General features: G+C 44.4%; 2 protein-coding genes across 14 annotated transcripts in view; one reads left to right on the forward strand and one right to left on the reverse strand.

Annotated features, from left to right (window-relative positions):
• Window positions 1–430: 430 nt before the first annotated feature.
• Window positions 431–18,026, forward strand: fbxo16 (F-box protein 16). 4 transcript variants are annotated; one of them, XR_013901799.1, is made up of 10 exons: window positions 431–1,080; window positions 1,230–1,353; window positions 2,385–2,420; window positions 2,568–2,774; window positions 2,872–3,036; window positions 3,161–3,429; window positions 4,553–4,667; window positions 4,996–5,233; window positions 17,362–17,517; window positions 17,637–17,876. XR_013901799.1 is itself a non-coding variant. In XM_080289769.1 (9 exons), the coding sequence occupies exons 2-9, from the start codon at window positions 1,258–1,260 to the stop codon at window positions 17,457–17,459; spliced, it is 1,224 nt and encodes a 407-aa protein (XP_080145895.1). In that variant the 5' UTR covers window positions 431–1,080; window positions 1,230–1,257; the 3' UTR covers window positions 17,460–18,026. The 4 variants fall into 4 exon arrangements, 3 of the variants coding, with proteins under 3 accessions (XP_080145895.1, XP_026049964.2, XP_080145896.1); XM_080289769.1 differs by having other exon boundaries at window positions 17,362–18,026; XM_080289770.1 differs by lacking the exons at window positions 17,362–17,517; window positions 17,637–17,876 and adding an exon at window positions 5,897–6,992 and having other exon boundaries at window positions 433–1,080.
• The window catches only part of fam49a (family with sequence similarity 49 member A), a 31,444-nt gene continuing 19,891 nt past the window's right edge, over window positions 6,638–18,190 (reverse strand). For 2 of the 10 annotated variants that reach the window (XM_080289772.1, XM_080289773.1), the window contains 11 exons: window positions 14,423–14,502; window positions 12,616–12,737; window positions 11,759–11,864; window positions 11,528–11,664; window positions 11,309–11,386; window positions 10,978–11,178; window positions 9,819–9,898; window positions 9,581–9,707; window positions 9,416–9,486; window positions 8,567–8,626; window positions 6,638–8,023 (listed from right to left, as the gene is read on the reverse strand). In XM_080289772.1, the coding sequence (XP_080145898.1) occupies window positions 8,014–8,023; window positions 8,567–8,626; window positions 9,416–9,486; window positions 9,581–9,707; window positions 9,819–9,898; window positions 10,978–11,178; window positions 11,309–11,386; window positions 11,528–11,664; window positions 11,759–11,864; window positions 12,616–12,737; window positions 14,423–14,492 (1,062 nt within the window). In that variant the 5' untranslated portion in view covers window positions 14,493–14,502 and the 3' untranslated portion in view covers window positions 6,638–8,013. Of the gene's footprint in view, window positions 8,627–9,415; window positions 9,487–9,580; window positions 9,708–9,818; window positions 9,899–10,977; window positions 11,179–11,308; window positions 11,387–11,527; window positions 11,665–11,758; window positions 11,865–12,506; window positions 12,738–14,050; window positions 14,131–14,422; window positions 14,503–18,190 lie in introns of all 10 variants that reach the window. The other 8 variants (XM_080289775.1, XM_026194183.2, XM_080289771.1 and 5 more) reach the window with 8 other exon arrangements.

Genomic DNA, 18,190 nt, shown 5'->3' on the forward strand with positions numbered 1-18,190 from the left:
TGTGTAATATGGCTGGTTTTTGGTTTTGCTGTAATAGTTTTCAGCTAACAGCTCTTTGGGAATCATCTTAATGGTGCAAAGTGATCGTTTGGTGCCAAACTGTGTTGCTGTAGGTGGTGTTTGTAGGTTCAGCTTAACCTTTGGGACCAAATATGCTTTTGCGACTGGTTGCTAGTGCTTAGTGCTTAAAAATACATATTTAAAACTGCTTCTTTGCTGACGTCCTGTCTGTTATGTGTAGAGTAAACAGCGGCTGTGTTAGGTGTTGTTTCATGCTGACTGGTCACAGGTCAGGTTTAAGCGGCTTAAAGACGGAGAGAAGGACGAATCTTTAAATCTCGTCAGAGAGACTTTGAAAGACTTCTTGGTGTCTTTGCTTTTCCAGTGAAACAAACGTTTCTTCGTCAGTCCAATAAAGAGTGAACTATTACTCTGAAGGCACAGGGCTCGTTTCCGGTTACACTCCCGCGTGTCTAACTTGACGCAGTTCTCCGTTTTTCTTCGCAGCAGGTTTTCTGTCCTCGTTGCGCGCGACCGCCCATCCGAGAACGAGCAGGCTTTGAATCAGAAACTTGTGTGACTGCTGGGAGTGAAAGCGTGGAGCTGGAGGCCTGCGGGACACAGCAGACACAGCCCTGAAGATGCTGTTGGTTTATGATTCTTATTACACACCAGCTGTTGGTTATTACTCCGTAAACAGATTCGTTTGTCCGGGCTTATTACTGCTGGTTCTGCTGCTGCGACAGTCAATAATAATGCTTTGTTTTTCTGTTGCTGTGTCAGCCAATGCGATGGTCTTTATAGTAACTGCAGTGTCAGGACTTCTGCACCACGTTTGTCATCATTAGAGCGAGGGAGGCCCGCACACTCTGCTTTTCTCTGCAGCGACACCCACATCACCGCCTCCATGTGTGTCACAGGCTGTGACAAGCAGGAGAGCCTACACTCACGGTTACTATGGAAACAAGTAAACTATCCACGGGGAAGTAGGAGAAAGAAGTGTGTGGGCACCAAGGCCGAGCGCGCACCTACAAAGTGAGTTTGGAGCTGGATTTCTTTCTGCGAGCTGAGGAGCTGCGGGTGAGTGAAACACCGCAGGACGGTGTTAGTGTTGGCTGGATTTTAAAAACATGGAACTATTAGGCACTTCTGCTTCATGTACACACATGAACACAATGTGAGGAAAAGCAACACATACCTGAGTAGCAGTTACTGTTTTTGTATCCTAGAGCAGCGTCTTTGTTGACGCACTCTGTGATGGCACTTGCAGCAAGATCTTTTGCAAGCTGTTCGAAGACGCAGACCAAACGGAGCACCTGGACTCCTCTGAACAACCCGCGGGCCAACAGCAAGGTCACATCAGCTCACACTGAAACTGTGCCGTCAGCCAAAGGGTGGCTGTTAATAGTTTCAGTAACTTTTATAAGATGTACAGCAGTGTCGTAGAAAGTAAAACTAACTACATCTTTTGATGGACGTGACAAAATGTAAATGTCTGTGTTAAAGCTGGTGAAGTAGAAAAGGGGGACACAAAAGTACAGACCTGAGTACATAAAACAGCTCTAACAGTGGAGTCAAGCGACTCTCAGCTTCTTTTTAAATGTTCCCTTCGCTGCAGTAAGATTTATGTCTGTTTCAGCCTGTGCTTGCAGGACCAGGTGTTTGCCTGACGCACTCTTGAAACCCCCCAAAATTATCCACAATAAAATAATTTGATTACATCTAAATTGAATTTACTTTATTGGCATACATTCAGTTTATATGAAGCTAATTTTTCTTAATGACTAATTATTTAAATAAATAAGCCTTAGATTTTAATTTTTCTTTAAATTATTGCTTCCTGTTTATGCCGGCAATTTGATTTAATTTTTTTTAACATATAATGTGTTTAGTAAACACAGTCACAAAGCAGGAAATCATAATAATGTCCGTGGATGATCTAGACAGGCAATAATATCTAAATTAATTTGCAAATATTTGTTTTTTTACTTTATAGTTATTTTAAAGAAATTCCTTTTAATGAAATGCATTCATTAATTTATTTGCATCTGTGTACTGGTTGCATTGGTCACTTCATTGGTCCTGGTCCTGCTTCATTATGTAAACAAAGGCGCTGTCATTAAAAGTGTTTTGTGAGCTGAGCTTCTGATTATTTGTGGATCAGCAGCAGGCTGTGACTGCCCTCACTGTCAGAACAACACCGGGCTGGCTTTGCTTTAGTGTGGAAGCTTGAACGACATTGGCTCATTTCCTTGTTTTCTGTTTGACGGTGTTGGTCTTCCATAAATACCAAGTTCCTCGAAAGATTAAACAACTAAAAACTTTAAAACTGAATACTTTGGATACTATAGTTGTTAACCTTTGTCACTGTTGTCTCATTGTAGGTGTTTGAAGAGAGACGAAGCCTTCTAGCAAAGTGGGTATGTGTGAGCAGATGAATGAAGAAGCACCTAATGCGCCCTTACAGTGATCCCAGCGTGAGCTGAAGCCCACACAAATCCAGCTAGCAGTTAGAAACCATGCTGTGCTCACTGCTTTTCTGCTGTATTCTTTCATGTCTTTACCAGTTTGACAGGTGGTCTGACAGTCAGAGGAAGGCGGTGCTGCAGGACTTGGTGTTGAGCTGTTCAGTGGAGCAGCTCAGGTTCCTGAGCCTCAGTGTGAGCAGACAGCTCCCCCTGCAGGCCGCAGACTTCACCTGCCTGCTCCCCAGAGCCCTCTCCCTGTATCTCTTCTCCTTCCTGGACCCACGCAGCCTCTGTCGATGTGCCCAGGTACACGTGGATTCATTTATGGGGAGTGACGTAAAGTTTTGACCCTTGTTCTTGTGAAGAAGTCTGGTAAATGAATGATTCGATCCTCCATGCGCAGGTGAGCTGGCAGTGGAAGAGCATTGTGGAGCTGGACCAGCTGTGGATGCCCAAGTGTCTGAGGCTCGGCTGGCTCCTCAGCTCCTCCCCGACACCATTCGAACAGGGCGTCTGGAAGAGACACTACATCCAGACAGTCCAGGAGCTGCGGCTGAGCGTCCTGCAGGTTAGGAGATCCCGAAGAGATTTAAACAATTATCCTACCTTTGTTTAACAACTCGATAACACAAAATAACATTAAAATCTAGCTTTCAAAAATCAAAACAAAATAAAAGACCCTTTTTTCCCAGGGTGCTTCATCGCAGCAGCAGTTTGTGGTTTCAGATGTCGCAGCAGCAAGCCGTGGTCACAAAGAGCCGTCAGAAATAGCAGCCATCAGGTTGGAGGAGTGTCCAGCATCCACCAAGCAGCAACCTGGAAGCAGCTCCAGCACAAGACTGAGACAGGAGAAGCAGCCAGGTGCACCCCCACCATGGAGAGACTCTGACAGACGTCCCAAAGACACACTGCGCTTCAACTACCTGGACAATCTGGACCCCATCGAACAGGCGCTGAGAGCGTAAGACGGCAGGGAACATTTGCTGAATCACGTCTGGCATTAATGAGGCTTTAAGGTTCTTTATAGTGACGGCCCCACAGTGGCTGTAGCTCAGGTGGTAGAGTGGGTCACCTACTAATTGGAAGGTTGGTGGTTTGAGCCCCGTCTGCTCCAGTCTGCCAAATATCCTTGGGCACGACACTAACCCTAAGATGCTCTGTAGTGCATCCGTTGGCGTATGAATGTGTTTAAATTGCAGAGAGAAATAGAATAGTGGGGAAAAAGTGCTTTGATTGCTCAGAGTAGAAAAGTGCTATAAGAACAGGTGCATTTGGCATTAAAATATTATAAATCCCAAACAGTGTCCTGTTAGCATGCACCAGGCGTCTGTGGAGAGAAAAAGTTCCCATTCAACAGGAAGAGACCTACAGCAGAACCAAGCCATCTGCCAAAATGGATATAAATGATGGACATTAACAACACATAGAGCTCTGACAGCTCAATGAATGCCTCGGTGTTTTTTAACCAGACATAATATGTGAAAGAAACTTATCAGTCATAGAGTAGACATCCTCTAAAGCACAAACTGCTTTGTCCTTGTTTATGGTTCAAATGGGGACCAATATTTATTATATCAACATTATATCCACAAAGGAACTAGAAACGTTTGAGCTGGGTTATGTCATATTTGGGGGCTCGTCCGGGAAATTTTAGACTTGCTTGTGGAGAGAGGGTAGCATCAGAGGTTTTTCTTCACACCGTGCTTTCATCACAGTGTTTTTCAGGTCTGGGAGAACCCAAAGACCAGGATATTGCAGGAGGGCATTTTAATTTATTTAGAGCTCGTGGAGGAACCCTTTGCAACTCACCTTAGAGTGGCAGTGCAAGAGTCAGCAGGTGTTGCCTGGACTTAATAGTTGATTAATTAATTTGCATTTCAGTAATTTTTCATGATTCTCAGTTTTTGACTTTCATCTTATTGGCTGCCCCATCAGAAGGTTTGAACAGGTGGTGGGTGGGGCGATTTCTGCCTCACAACTGTCTGAGGGCTGAGCGGTTTCACCACAGCGTTCACTTGCAGATAAACTGATGTCATTATCATGCATGATCGTTCCCCTTTACTGACTCTGCTGTCTTTCTCCAGGCAGATGAGAAACAACAGCGCCTCCACCTGCTGCACTAACACATCAAAGGCGGATGATGGGAAAAAGAAAACACTCTCTGAAGCAAATTATAAACTACGCAAAGCCAAATTGCTGGTAAACCACTCCCCATTCATCATCAGTGCCATATGGCTGTGACCTCCTTGTCTTAATCACAGGGAGATAATAAACGGAGACAAATCTCTGGAGACTGCATCCAGCAGGCATCATGCATTATGGAACAGCGTTTGCACAGCGGGAGGCAAATTATGCTGATGATGGTGTTTGAGGGAAGGGTGGAGGAGAGGGTGAAATAGAGGACACTGCTGCATCTAATATTCAGGCCTTGGTGGAATTACTGTATATTTATTTAAGATCTGGGTTTGTACTATACAGCATACCACACTTAGACTGTGTTACTATGAGGTCACATCTCTTCTTTCAGATGTTCCTCAGCTCCAGCAGCAGACCCCACAGTCTTCCTCATGATCAGACACAAACTCACCCCACATGGACATCGCACAGTATCGCTGATCACCCCGTCACTGGGGAGTCTGCTGAGCGCCTTCTCCACTTATCCCAGTGGAACGCCGGGATCCGTCCGAAGCCGGCGAGGACGCCGGTGCCTCGGCTGAGTGTGGAAGGGCTCAGGGCGTTCCAGCGTTCACACAGGAGCGTTCCCAGTAAGTTTTCACAGTTCCTGCTGTTCCTCTGGGCTGAGTATGATGTAACTCCACAGCAACAAGAAACCCCCTCAGGACAAACTGTAGGTTCAAAAGCTTCTGCAGGAAAGTGACTGCGTGCAGTTTCGCTCCCAAATGCTGAGAGGAGATTAATCATTTACTCTGTACTGCAAAATATTAATATACTCTTTGTGCGCTTGTATAAAAAGTTATTTAGGTCTCATACAGGGCATGTTTTGCTTTAGCCTAACAATTGTGGAATATAACGTAACATAAGAGGTCTGCTTCGTAGCAGAAGAAACACTGAGTGGATAAAATGTAGCTTAAGAATGGAAAATGCTCAGAACTGATTCTTCAGTTTATGAAGGCGAACAAACGAATCTAGTTTTTTTTAAAAAGCAAATAATTAAGCAGATGTTTCTTAAACTCCAGAATCAAGGGAGGGGTGGATTTATAAAATCCTAAAGAATCTATATTGTGTGTAGCTCTGGTGTACTGGTGTGATATAATTTGATTGATTTAAGCCTGTCCACAGTGTACAATCAGCACTGAAAGATGACACCAACAAAAGCTGCAAAGAGTCTGAGAAGCAGAGGAGGAACAGTGTGTGTGAGAAGTGGTGCAGGTGTTACCAGTCTTAAAAACTGTATTCGCTGACTGTAGGTGCACCCCTGTTTGAGGTTCAGCCCTGGACCGCGTCTGCATCACATTCGCAAGAGAAGAAGTAGATCGCCCCCTCCTGGAGGAAAACAGAAGTACAGTCTGCAACCTCAAGACCTGGAGCTTCAATCTTTCTGCACATGCAGTGTGTAACCCTGACTAGATGTAGACAGATGGATCATTAGGAAAAATATTTGACATTTAATTCTATAAGAGAAAAGACAAAGAGACAATGTCACCCATTTGTAGACAGTAATTCTAACGTATTTCTGTATTAGTACTGTGTTATCAGACGGGATGGGCAAATTATCTGAGAACCCCCCCCCCCCCCCCCAACCCTGTAAGAGTCTACAAAAAAAAAATTGAGCCTATCCGCACTTGATTAATTACAACAATTAATAATTTCCTGATGATTTTATGACTCCAGCAGGTCTTCGGGTGCTGATAATAATGGACACCAATATATTTAAAGTCTACTTTTTGCTAGCCCAGATCAGCACATTACAAATGCACCATGCTAATGAGACGAGCTACTTAATGGTAAAGTGACCTCATTAGCTCGCACGTTTGTCCAAATATTTACCCAAATTTAAAAACAACAAGACTTTAAAATCTGAAAAACTTAAAGCATCAAAACAGCTGCATTTTATATACAGACGTTTTAATACTTCTAACATGAACACTTCAGTTTAAAATTGCTGAGTTATAATCAGCTGTAACACAAGAACGCCAAAACAAACGGTGTGTGTAAGAAATGTACCACCTTTATTATCCAGTCCACACGTCCCAGTCAATATGCAACAACACAGCAAAGCCATTTCTAACACCAGTGAGTCTGAACTCCAGAAATATGTAACAGTAAATGTCAGTTTGAGACAAAGTAACTGATTTTGATCAGTATTCAAAACAACTTGTCAACACACAGCATATGTTGGGCAAAGAGGGAAGCCTCGTGTACATCAATTATGACAGACAATGTCATTTTTTTATTAATATTAATAAAAAAAATCCACTTCAGTCAGATATGAAATATCACTCTCATACGCACAGCCGGCTTCAAACGAGCTTTCACTCGTTGCATATAAACATGGCCTCCAAAATGTATGTATATATATATATTACTAAATACAAGAGAAAGAAACTTATATGAAAGACTGTGTTAATTTACTGTTAACTAATCAGAGGATGAATGTTAAAGACCAGGAGTGTATTTATAGCTTTTGGATTCAAAATAAAGTAAAACTGTGGATGTTTCACAGGTTACGTCCTAACACGTGTCGGCCTGCGGCAGCTTTTAAGGCAAATGTGGCGCTTCGCAATGAGCCACAGACACCACAGGGGTTAATCGTCACTCGTGGATGACACAGTTATTACTGTAATTAGGTCGCGTTGTAAAAAGGCTCAAACAACAGAGCGTACAGCAGTTGAACAAAAACAAAGTAAAAGTTGACTGCTGTGCACGAGGATTCATTGCTTCGTATAATAGACGTGCTGTCCTGATGCACCGGTGATCAGATGACATTACAAATGAACTAAAACTAAAATTAAAGCACAGATTGTCCAACCGACTGTGAGCAGGCTCGAAACAAAAAACCCCAAAATCAGAGAGAACCGTTCTTCTAAAACGACAGCAGAAGAACGAGCTACAGGCCGTGATCAGTGACAACAACCTTACACTCCGATGTTTCATTTGAGTTTCTCAGGCGTGAGTCTTGGAATTGCTCAGAAGACTATGAGTTTACACATGATCAAAAACCATATAAAAACAATCTGGACACATTTCCCCTCCCAGTCCAGGAGAAATGTTACTCAATTCTTTCCTCAAAGAGACTCAAAAACAAAAGTGGAAAACAGAAGAAAACAGAATTTATTCAGAAAATTAAAGACATTTTTGGCTTTTCTTTTAAAGAAAGTTCAACAGCAAAGCCTCGCAGATTAAAAGTCACTCAGAAGACGGAAAACACACAATTATTGTCACGCAAGTCAAACACGACTGAGTAAAACGCGGCGGGTTCGGTGACGTCTTTCACCGACTTCTCATCAGTCGCACCCCTCAGCTTTGACACGCTGGATCTCACTGGACGTGCAAAGTCCGGTTTCATGTTCACAGTGGGTTTAATTCAAAGGCTGCTGGAGTTTGAACACAGAAAAGAGAGAGAACACACCAAGGTGCTCTTAGTGAAACATCGCCCCCTGCTGTAGTCTTCAGCCCTTCACGGCGACACAAACGATTAGAATGATTGTGCGTCTCATTGTGCGCGAGCCGACACACGCGAAGATGAAATATCTTCAGCGTCTGTCTGGATTTGAGGAGAAACAGTTTGATGGCCACAGTTCCAAATAGAAAATTGAAAAAGTACATTTTAAAGGACGTTTTCCTGCTGCCTGGGATCTTTATTTGTGAGCAAAGCTCAGCACATGTGAGGCTGATAGGCAACCATCATTTGTGCTCTGACCGCTCGAGGCAATTATGTGAAGCTTCTTTCTTTTTGCACAGTGTGTACATGATCTGCAGGCTTCAGTAACTTGGAGGGAATCACTATGCAAATACACAAAAGTATTAACATCGACTCTTTAAATAATGTAAACATATACATCTTATCTGAGGTCAGAGCAGTGATCCTCTTCATATCTATTTATATATATATTTATATAAGAGAGAAGGAATATTACTGGAGCATCGTCCGGATGTTCTTCGGAGTGGTCTCGTCATTCAGGTGTTTTGTGGTGAATCTGAGGAGAAAAAGGAGTGGGAGTGGACGTTAGTGCACCAATGAAAACACCGAGGCCGCATAAAGAAGCTCCAAAGGAATTCTTGCTGACAAACACAAAAGCCATTTTCACATGTGCAGTTTGGACAGTTCTGTGAGAATCAGGTCAGGAAACTTCCCACGGTTCAGGAAACTGTGCTCCTCAGACACGTTCACACTGCTGTGGTTTAGACCAGCGGTCCCAACCCCCGGGCCAGCACCGGTCCGTGATTCGTTGGGAATCCGGACGCCAGAGTTGAGGCTCAGGTGTGAAATTTATGGGTTTTTAGTGTTTTTATTGTTGGGTGTTATGAATAAATCTTTTTTTGGTACTGGTTTATTTTGTTGTATTTATCCGCGACACCTTAAAGTCCGGTCTGTGAAAATATCATCGGACATAAACTGGTCGGGGACGCTGGGTTAGATGATAAGGTAGCTGGAGACGTGTGCAGCCACCTAAACCTGCTCGCTGGCTTCAAATACACCAGACTATCACCTGTACCAACCAACCCAGTGTGACATCACACACCTGCCAGCTCCCTTTTGCAAAGACCAGGCCACGTCCAACCGGATATTTGCTTTCAGCAGGTGGTTTTTTAAGGTAACTGTGTGGACATGGTTACAGTTCGGCTTTACCTCGGCAGGCACACGTACAACCTCTCATAACTTTCACAGCCAAAATTGGTCCATAGCATGAGTCAGAATCTTACATACAACCAGAATCAAACCCACACAGGAAAACTCGGCATCCAAAGGCGAGCTGTGAACCTACTTGAGTGCATTCAGGAGACCTTCTACGTTGTCTGCTGGCTGGTCCTTCAGGACCTTTATGCAGCCTTTCATCTGAAGACAAATCAATGATGTCAGCAATGACTTACAATACTGTGTGTGTGTGTGTGTGTGTGTGTGTGTGTGTGTGTGTGTGTGTGTGTCTTACATCTATCTTGGAGGACTTGTTGAAGGCGCCGTTGGGGTGGACGTGGTCATACAGAATGATGACTCCAACCATGACCCTCATGCAAAACAAGAGCGTGTCCTCACTGCTGAAACGACTTGAATACTCTCTGCACGCACACAAGAGGAGGATCAGGAAAGTTTAATGATTTACGTGTGTGTGTGTGTGTGTGTGTGTGTGTGTGTGTGTGTGTGTGTGTGTGTGTGTGTGACTGACTCACGGCGTCTCAAGCATGACTTTACAGACGCTGGCCATGGTGCTGAGACAGTCTGTTGTGTTCTCCAGTGGAAGCGTCTTGTTCTGAACAAAGTCACATGTTTTCATTACAAAGGCTGATGGGTAAAATAATTTTAGACCTGAAGTTAAATTTCTGAAAAACAAGCGCAAAAAGGAACTTTGAACCTCGTTGTCCTGAAATAAAAGAGGAACTTTAGGCATTGACCTGTGGCCATCAATCTGCTGCTCTTCAGCTTAACAACAAAAGAAAATCATTCACAGAAAGATAAAGTAACTAAAGATAAAGTAACTAAAGATAAAGTAACTAAAGATAAAGTAACTAAAGTGCCACATGTAGTGTTTTTTTGTCATTTGAAAGATCAAAGCTGTGGCTCAGTATTCAGAGAAGCTCGTCTACAGCTGAAGGTCTGTGGCTCCATCTGTAGCTGCTGTGGTTTCTCCTCAGGTAAGATCCTGAGAGTCAAGGACCCGTGAAACATCCATCCAGCCTGTGTGTGTGTGTGTGTGTGTGTGTGTGTGTGTGTGTTAGCTGAGAGTGAAAAAGCTCGATACGAATCACTGCCTGTTCATGGTGGACTAAACTAGGAGAGGGCAGAGACAACACTGACCTACACAGTAATCTGATGGCGCGGTCAGATTGGCTAAATGAGTTTAAGAGGCAGCATCGGTCACTCGACAGTAGAGACGTTTGAACCTGTCCACAGACATGTTGTCTGGTTAACTGCTGACTCTAAAGCTTGATTCAGACTTCAGTGGGAACTCTGTGTCCTCCGCGCCATCCGAGTCGCTGCGTCGACCTGATGGAAAGTTTCTCATGCGCCACGTTTAGGATTAAAAATACTTCCGGTTACAATGTGAGTGACAACGATGACAATGACAGTAACGTGTTTCTGTGTTTGGCCTCAGACACAGAAAACTAAAGAGCTGAAACATAATGTTTGAAGGTTGCCCTGCAACCCACTGTGACAGATCCACCCACTGTGACAGATCCACCCACTGTGGAAAACAATCAGTTGGAAATGACCAAACAAAAAAAAGCTGATATTTGTGTCACATTTATGAGGACAGACTCAACAAATATTGCTTTGATGAAATGCATCATCAAAGCCAGGAGGAACTCGCCGGCTGTGTTAGACTCGTACCTCTGTCACAAAGCTTGTGGTTGCATTGCTGAGTGTTTTCAGCATGGGTGTGGCCTCCGCGTAGAACAGAGACATCCTGTTGGCCATCTCGTTGTTGACTTCATTCTCTATGTCCAGCTGTGGGTGCAGAAATAACCACAAGGCTTCAGGTTTATTCCCACTGCTGAGCAGAAACAAGCGCCCTACTCTGCCAACATCAGGCTGCCAGGTTTAGATGAAAAAACTAATCTGATCAGTTTGTTCTCGTCCTGACTCCTCCCTCTTTTAGACAGAGTACGTCCTCCAGACGCAAATCTGACTAAAACAGGAAAAGATTTTTCCCCAGACTCACGTTCATGTTGTTTATCTGGTTTCTGCTGATGGTCCTTCTGTAGTAGCTGAAGTCGTTCTGGATGGCAGGATTCCTCATCTACGGCAAAACAAAGAGACAGTCATCATTTCGCCATCACACACGCACACGTTTGATAAAGCCGTGCAGTACAACACACGAGGTATCGGGATAAGGCTGACTGTGTGTGCGTCTGAGTTTAGCTCGAGTGTTTCCACAGACCTTGAGCTCATCAAAGCGCAGAGTGAAGTGGAGGATCTCAGCGAACTGTTTGGCCAGCGCCTGCTCCCTCTCCAGGTGCTGAGTGGGCGTGAGGGGCGGACACGTCAGGGACTCCAACAAACTCTGCAGAGCCTTCTCTGTACACACAAACACACACAATCTTAAATGTGATGAGAAATTTGACTTTAACGTAACCTGTTCAGTAACAGAAAGGAGGCGTTTGTTCAGCACCTAGTTTGAGGGAGAAGCTGTAAAACCTCTTGAGTTTGATGACCAGCGGGCAGACGGAGTTCCACGCCTTCTCCTGCAGGCTGTGATCGCTGGGGTTTTGGATCGCCTGGAACCAAAGAAACACTCGTCAACCGTCACACACATCCCAACAGCACGGAGCGACGCACACAGATCTAAAATGGTAAACAGGGCTTTCTGTATGATAACAGAAGCATTCGCAGCAGTTTGAGCCGTGTGGTGGCAGGCGTCTCTCCACTTGCTGTCGCTGTAAAGATGAAACAGTTACACTTAAGTAAAAGTCCATTATTATTACAGCTTTATATATTTTTCCATGTATGCAGTTCTTCTGTACCACAGACTATTGAAGTCAAAGTGAACAACAGCAAAGCTGCCCCCTCCAGGCGACTGATTACAGTCAGAATTTGCATGAAGGACTTGACTTGCAGCTCATTCTGTGCAGCTGATTGAATTCACAGTCAGCTGTTTAGTAACGAGCTTCTGCAAACGTTGTGGGTCGGCTGTGAGCTCGGTTACTGAAGGAGAGCAGGAAAAGGCCATAACTTTGATGTCAGTGATCACTGGGACTGTGCATCCATACTGCATGCACAGCACACTACTGTGACTAAAGTCTGCTTCAAGTGTAATGTGATTACAATAAGCCAAGAACAGTGAGGAGTAGAAATGCTCCCACAACACAGCTGAAGCTGTCGCGAACTTGCATCAGTCCGACATCGTAACTCGCTCACACGGTTTGGGAGTTAGTGACGGGACAGCTGCCATGTTTGGCATTACGGAACGAATCCAGAGATTTCCACTCAGGATTCTTCGCCATGCCGTGTCTCTGCGCTTCTCCTTACATCTCTGATCTCCTGGCCAGCCCCTTTGTACGACTGCAGGCCACCCAGGATGCTCTCAGACTCCTGGAGGACTGAATTCACCTGGTTCCACACCTCACGCTCTCCGTCTGTCGGCTGTGCATCTAAACACAAACATATATCAGAACACAAGCCAACAAATGACACTCTTGTATAATTACAGACAAACTTCAGTGGATTTTTTCCATATTGATGTGAAACCGTGTTAGTTAATGAAAGCTAGCACCGAGTGCAGGAAACGAGCATGCTCGCTGAACGCGTTCGCTGCTAGAACGGAACTCGCCGTTCGTTTGAAATGGGAAACCCGACAAAACAAAAACGTTCAGCAGCACGACTCGAGTGAGGGACATCACTTCAGACAATACAACTGAGCTCTTTTACAGTCAAACCAAAAACTGCCGGTTTTAACTGCAAAAAGCCAAATCACTGCAGTGAAAAGCACTAAACTGGCTCCATCGTCTTCCAGCACCTCGGACCGAATGCACGCGGCAGCCTCGAGCTTCAAACGAGGCCACATTTACGCCAATAACACACAAACGTATCTGAATATGGCAGCTCACATTAAGGCAGATATTTTGAATATTTGACTGTAAAAGATGAGAGATGGGCAGAGTGTGTGTGGGGGTCAAAGGTCAGTGTGCCTGCACAGGGTCATCCAAAGCGTGCCGTAGCTTGTACGTGCTCGAGCGACAGCCGTGACTGACTGAAACAAATATCAGGTCTAAGGTACGTACGAGCTCACCGGCTCTTAGTCTCCTGCTGCATGCATATTTATGACACCATGACCCCTGCTTCTTCATCTCAGCTCTGGCAGCTCAGTTGTAAAAACGTGTGAGGTAATGCAAACTCTCCAAGCCTAGCCAGACCCGTCTAAGACTCAGAATAGAGAGCTGGTTATCATGACCACAGAGAGTCTAAATATAGAGCAGCGCTGACATTAAAACTCTGTCTGCGCTGCTTTGCATTTCAAAAACCTTCCACTCCTATCATTTCCTCTCTGCTGAATAAACAAAGCCTGGGGTTGGCTACAGCGTGCGAGCTGCTGAAATGCCACTGTGGAGGCGTAGTGTGTGTGTGTAAACATTATGTTTACATTATGTCACATTTGGGTGCATGAAATGTATCACAAACACAAAGAGGTGCATGCGGACGAGTTAGTAAAAGCAGACGGCAAAGGTCAAGGGTCAGATCCATTCCTCTTCTGCTTGGCACACAAAGAAAAGAGTTCCTATTCTAAAGCAGGGCTGAAATTAATCATGAATTTTAATAACATTAGAAATTCAATGGAGGAAGGTTCACAGCGGCTGAACAGTCTGACCCCTGACCAGCCGGAGCGGCTACAGAGAGGCTAAAGGGACGACTGGTTGAGGGGAAAGGAGAGCGTGGGAGCAAGAGGACAGGCAGAAGCTGCGCTCACTTTCAAAATCAAGGAAAAAGTTTGGCCCCTGTTCAAACTCTGTGCACGTGAGCACTTTTAATAGATTCCCCATTTGGTTTCTGCAAGAGAGAGAAAGGAGAAAGAAAGGAGGAAGAGCACGTGTGATGTTAAAGAGCCACCGAAAAAAGGGAGAAAAGAAAGTTGTTTGATTAGCGACGGGCGATCAGAGGCGATGCTGCGGGAGGTCGCGACCGAGCCAAGAGGGGGGCGAGGAAAAAAGAGGAGAGAATAAGAGGACGCCTTCACAGTTTGGTCATTGAGAGCAGAGGCTGACGGAGAGAGAAGAAAGAGCAGAGCAGGCTACACCTCCTTCTCCATCCAGCTTTTGTCCCACTGCCCCGCCACACTTACTTTCAAAGTCCAGGAAAAAGTGTGGATAGTTCTCTATTTCCCTTGTTAGGACTTTTAGCAGGTTACCCATTCCAGCAAACCTGATGGTTAAAAAGAGTCGTCACCATAACAGATAGCAGTACATACAGTTTCACAAAAACACGTTCAGTGTGGCTGATTTCAGACCAGGAGCTGGATATTAAATGATGCTGCCTTACAGCAGCGCCCTGAAGACCAACCAGGCCTTTTAATTAACTACCTGCAGTGAAAACTTTCTAAACAGACAAAACTATCAATCAAAAGTTTACAAAATAAAATCAAATATTTGCTCTTAGTCAAGTTCTTTTTGTTTTTAATGCCCTTTCTCTTCTTCTTCCTGATTGGCTGCCCCTCGCAAACAAAAGATTCAAATACAAGGTGGGTGGAGTCAGCTAAGCTTAAAGTCTGCGCTCTTGGCTCACGTATACGCCGACTTCATTGCTTGAAGGTTTGGCTATGTTTACTGTACCATGCGCAGGGTGGGAAAAACTTATTGTCCTTTTATTTTCTAAATTGAATCCTTGCTGCCGACCTTTCCGTCCATCATCCCTTTGACAGAAATGAAACCAACCACGCACCAAGCTTTGATAGCTGATCTGAAAATGCAGACCTTTCTTTTGGATTCAGGCGTCTCTGAAATCAGCCAAATGCAGAGTCCTAAATTACAGTTACACTCTATAAAGCTTTTATTGGAGGCAAAGGGCAGCAATTTCCTGGGAAAAGTCTCCCTCCCCCAGCTATGACGGGTGGTCACAAACTCTGTAATCACAGTGGGCCTAAACCTACAGCAGCATAACGTCAGGAACGCACAGAGATGCAGATAGGAACAGTGTAACCCTGTTTATTTTTAAAAAACCGAATTAGCTGCTGCAAAAATGATTTTAAAGTCTGTGTTAGTATATTTGGCACACTTGCATTTTTACACAGTAAAGATAAACACGAGTCTTCTTTTCTCACACATTAACAGCCAACTTCCCTCGACTCAAGCCAGAGAGTGAAGTGGCAACAATAGAGACTCTGTGCAGCAGCGTGCACATGATAGTCACACTGCATTTCTCTGCACAGCCTCCAGCAAGCTGTCCGCTATTTTTCAACCGTGGTATTCGCTGCACATCCTGCGCTCGTCATAAATTCAGATATAACTGTGTGCATAATAACAGGCTGCATACTGTTCCTACAGCCTTTGATTGGGAGGAAATTATATACCTTAAAAACGCATCAGATTATTAAATTCATGCAGAGCAGTCAGACTCGGGGTTGCACCAGCAGGGGGCAGTGTTGACGTATGCCTACATTCACTAACTACTGTGACGTGTCATGCTGGTACATGTGCTGGTGTGCAAGCCTTATTTGTTCAGGGCAGACTCTAACCTGTGGCTACGAGTCCGCAGCTGCTTCATCTGCAGCAAGACTCCACCTCCCCACCCCTCAGGTACCATTAAAACTGACAGCTGACTTTAAGACTGCGAAGAGTACTTTTCCCCTCTGAGATAAAACGGTCCAGTCAAGTACATTTGTGGTTGTTTTCATTTTGTGTGCACTGGGAATAAAAGATGATCAAACATTTAAGAAACAACCACGTGGTCTAAAGTCGTCATGCATCACTGTGATCGGTACCTCTCTGAAGACTTTGCACTACGAGTCGCTTCAGTTCCTTGGCTCAAAGCTGAGCCTACCGCACATGTTTGGGGATTTGACCTGTTGCTGCATCTCCCTGACATTCTGCAGCACCTGGCTGCCACACTGTTACACGCTCTCGTGCACTGTTACACGCTCTCGTGCACTGTTACACGCTCTCCTTCCTAAACTACACCAGCTCACTTTTAACGGCCTGCAGAGAGTGATTCATGCATGTGCATGTGCACCTACTCACACAGCCAGTCCATCACTTTATCTACAGTACAGCTATAATAAAGGTGACCTCATTTAAAGTTTTATTCTATTGTATTAAAAGTTGAATACAACATCATGTATAGTTTTTTTAAACTGTACAAAAACAGGAGAATTATTGGACTTTGTGTTCAATTAAGTAAACATGAGATGATAAAAAACCAGCACACACTGTAGGCGTGAAACCAGTCAAATATCGCTCTCATGATGTCACTGATCTTCTCTGACGATCTGAACGAAACCCAATCAGCGTCCTTTAATGACGCATCTAAATGGGATGTGACCGCGTCACCATTTTATGTTTATGGACTGAATTACACCAGCGAGTGGCAGGTTGCACAACAAAGAGCACGTCTGGGTAATGTTTACTGTCAGATCATTAGGTACAGTTATGGCAGAGGTTGTGTCTCTTAGTTCGAGCTGTTTGGTAACACCTGGTACTACAGGTAGGCCAGTAATACACCAACAGTAGTGTCTGTGCGAGCGTCTTGTTTCACTCGAGACACAAGTGGGAAGAGGGTGGGGGGAGGGGGCTCACAGGTCGAATGTTTACAGCGTGTTTACAGAAATCGTGTTTGGGCCTGTGACGATGCTAGCATTAGCTTCCTAGCTCCCTCCTAGCTAGCTCCCGTTGCCCACAGATGGTGTAAAAGGGTGAGCCGCAGACTGCAGGTCAGAAAATGAAGCCAGTGTGGAGGAAGCTTAAACATGAACTCCATCTGAAGGCTGCTGTCGAGAGCTGAGGTTGAGATGATGGACGTTTATGGTTTTCTGTGTTGACCTTTAAACACCTTTCCAAGAATTGATGGGCTCGGTCACACGTTGTGGGTCACATTAAATAAACAAACAAGTCTATTTTGTAAATATTAAATCATACTACGTTTTAAAATGAATGATCATCGGTGGCACGAGAGCACACACCCAACAGCTAAGGACTTGTGGTTGACAAGTAGTCCACCAGCCGGTGAGTACGTGGTTTCACACCCATCTTTACTCATCACATCCTTTTTTTTTTTTTCTGCACAACCAAGATGGCGGCGATGGTGGAAACGCTCAGACGCGCGATCGACACCCTGACAAGATGCAGGATCTAAAACTCCACCAGCCATCCTTTAGATACAGTCTATGAGAGGTGTGAGGTATTAACGTGCACATCAGCACGCTTCTTATTACAGTCTGCGCTTCAGGTAACATTACATTCATTTGGTGTTTTGAGCTACTGGAATCAAACTTTGATATAACCACGACTCCTTTATGTTCCACTTGTTTTAATAAAAGCGGTTTTGTTGTGTTCTTCCTCTTTCAGTGGAAGTTATCGAGTATCTGTGGAAACTCGTGTGAAGAGACGACTCAGTGAAGAATACGCTGAGAGTGGAACTAGAAATCATGAAGTGAGTTCGAGATTAAAGCGGTTTCCCTAAAAGAGAGAAGAAATTAAAAATGCAATTTGTTGAACATAATCTGCATGTCTAAATGGTGAAGCCTGTTGTTCTGTGAGTAGATCTTTTGTGTTAACACATGAGCTACCTTTGTGCTACACGTGCTGCTCTCAGAGACCAAAACTCTGCTGCTTTAATCTCAATTTAAGCATTGCTGCTGCAGTCTGTGCTGCCATCTCAAGGCTATTTAAGCTTTGTAATTAAAGCTAATTCTATGCACTTAAAGCACCAAAATGAGTTCTCTGGTTAAACGACCTCCTCTGCCGTCTGGGGAGTCCCAACCAACACGTGCTCAGAAAGAAAATCCTGATCGGAGCAAACTGGCAACACAAATTATTTGTAGAGTTGGAGCTTTATTCTTTCAAATAAAAAAATGACAGATAAAATAAAAATACTGACAGATATTTCATGGCAGTCTCAA

The sequence above is a fragment of the Astatotilapia calliptera genome, chromosome 15, assembly GCF_964374335.1.
Source record: "Astatotilapia calliptera chromosome 15, fAstCal68.1, whole genome shotgun sequence".
Classification (NCBI taxonomy): Eukaryota; Metazoa; Chordata; class Actinopteri; order Cichliformes; family Cichlidae; genus Astatotilapia; species Astatotilapia calliptera.

Bases quoted from the DNA above. Each gene is read 5' to 3' on its own strand.
- fbxo16 (XM_026194179.2), top strand. From the start codon at position 1,258: ATGGCACTTGCAGCAAGATCTTTTGCAAGCTGTTCGAAGACGCAGACC. The intron at 2,775-2,871 runs GTACACGTGGAT...CTCCATGCGCAG, and splicing joins GCCTCTGTCGATGTGCCCAG to GTGAGCTGGCAGTGGAAGAG. The intron at 3,430-4,552 runs GTAAGACGGCAG...GTCTTTCTCCAG, and splicing joins ATCGAACAGGCGCTGAGAGC to GCAGATGAGAAACAACAGCG.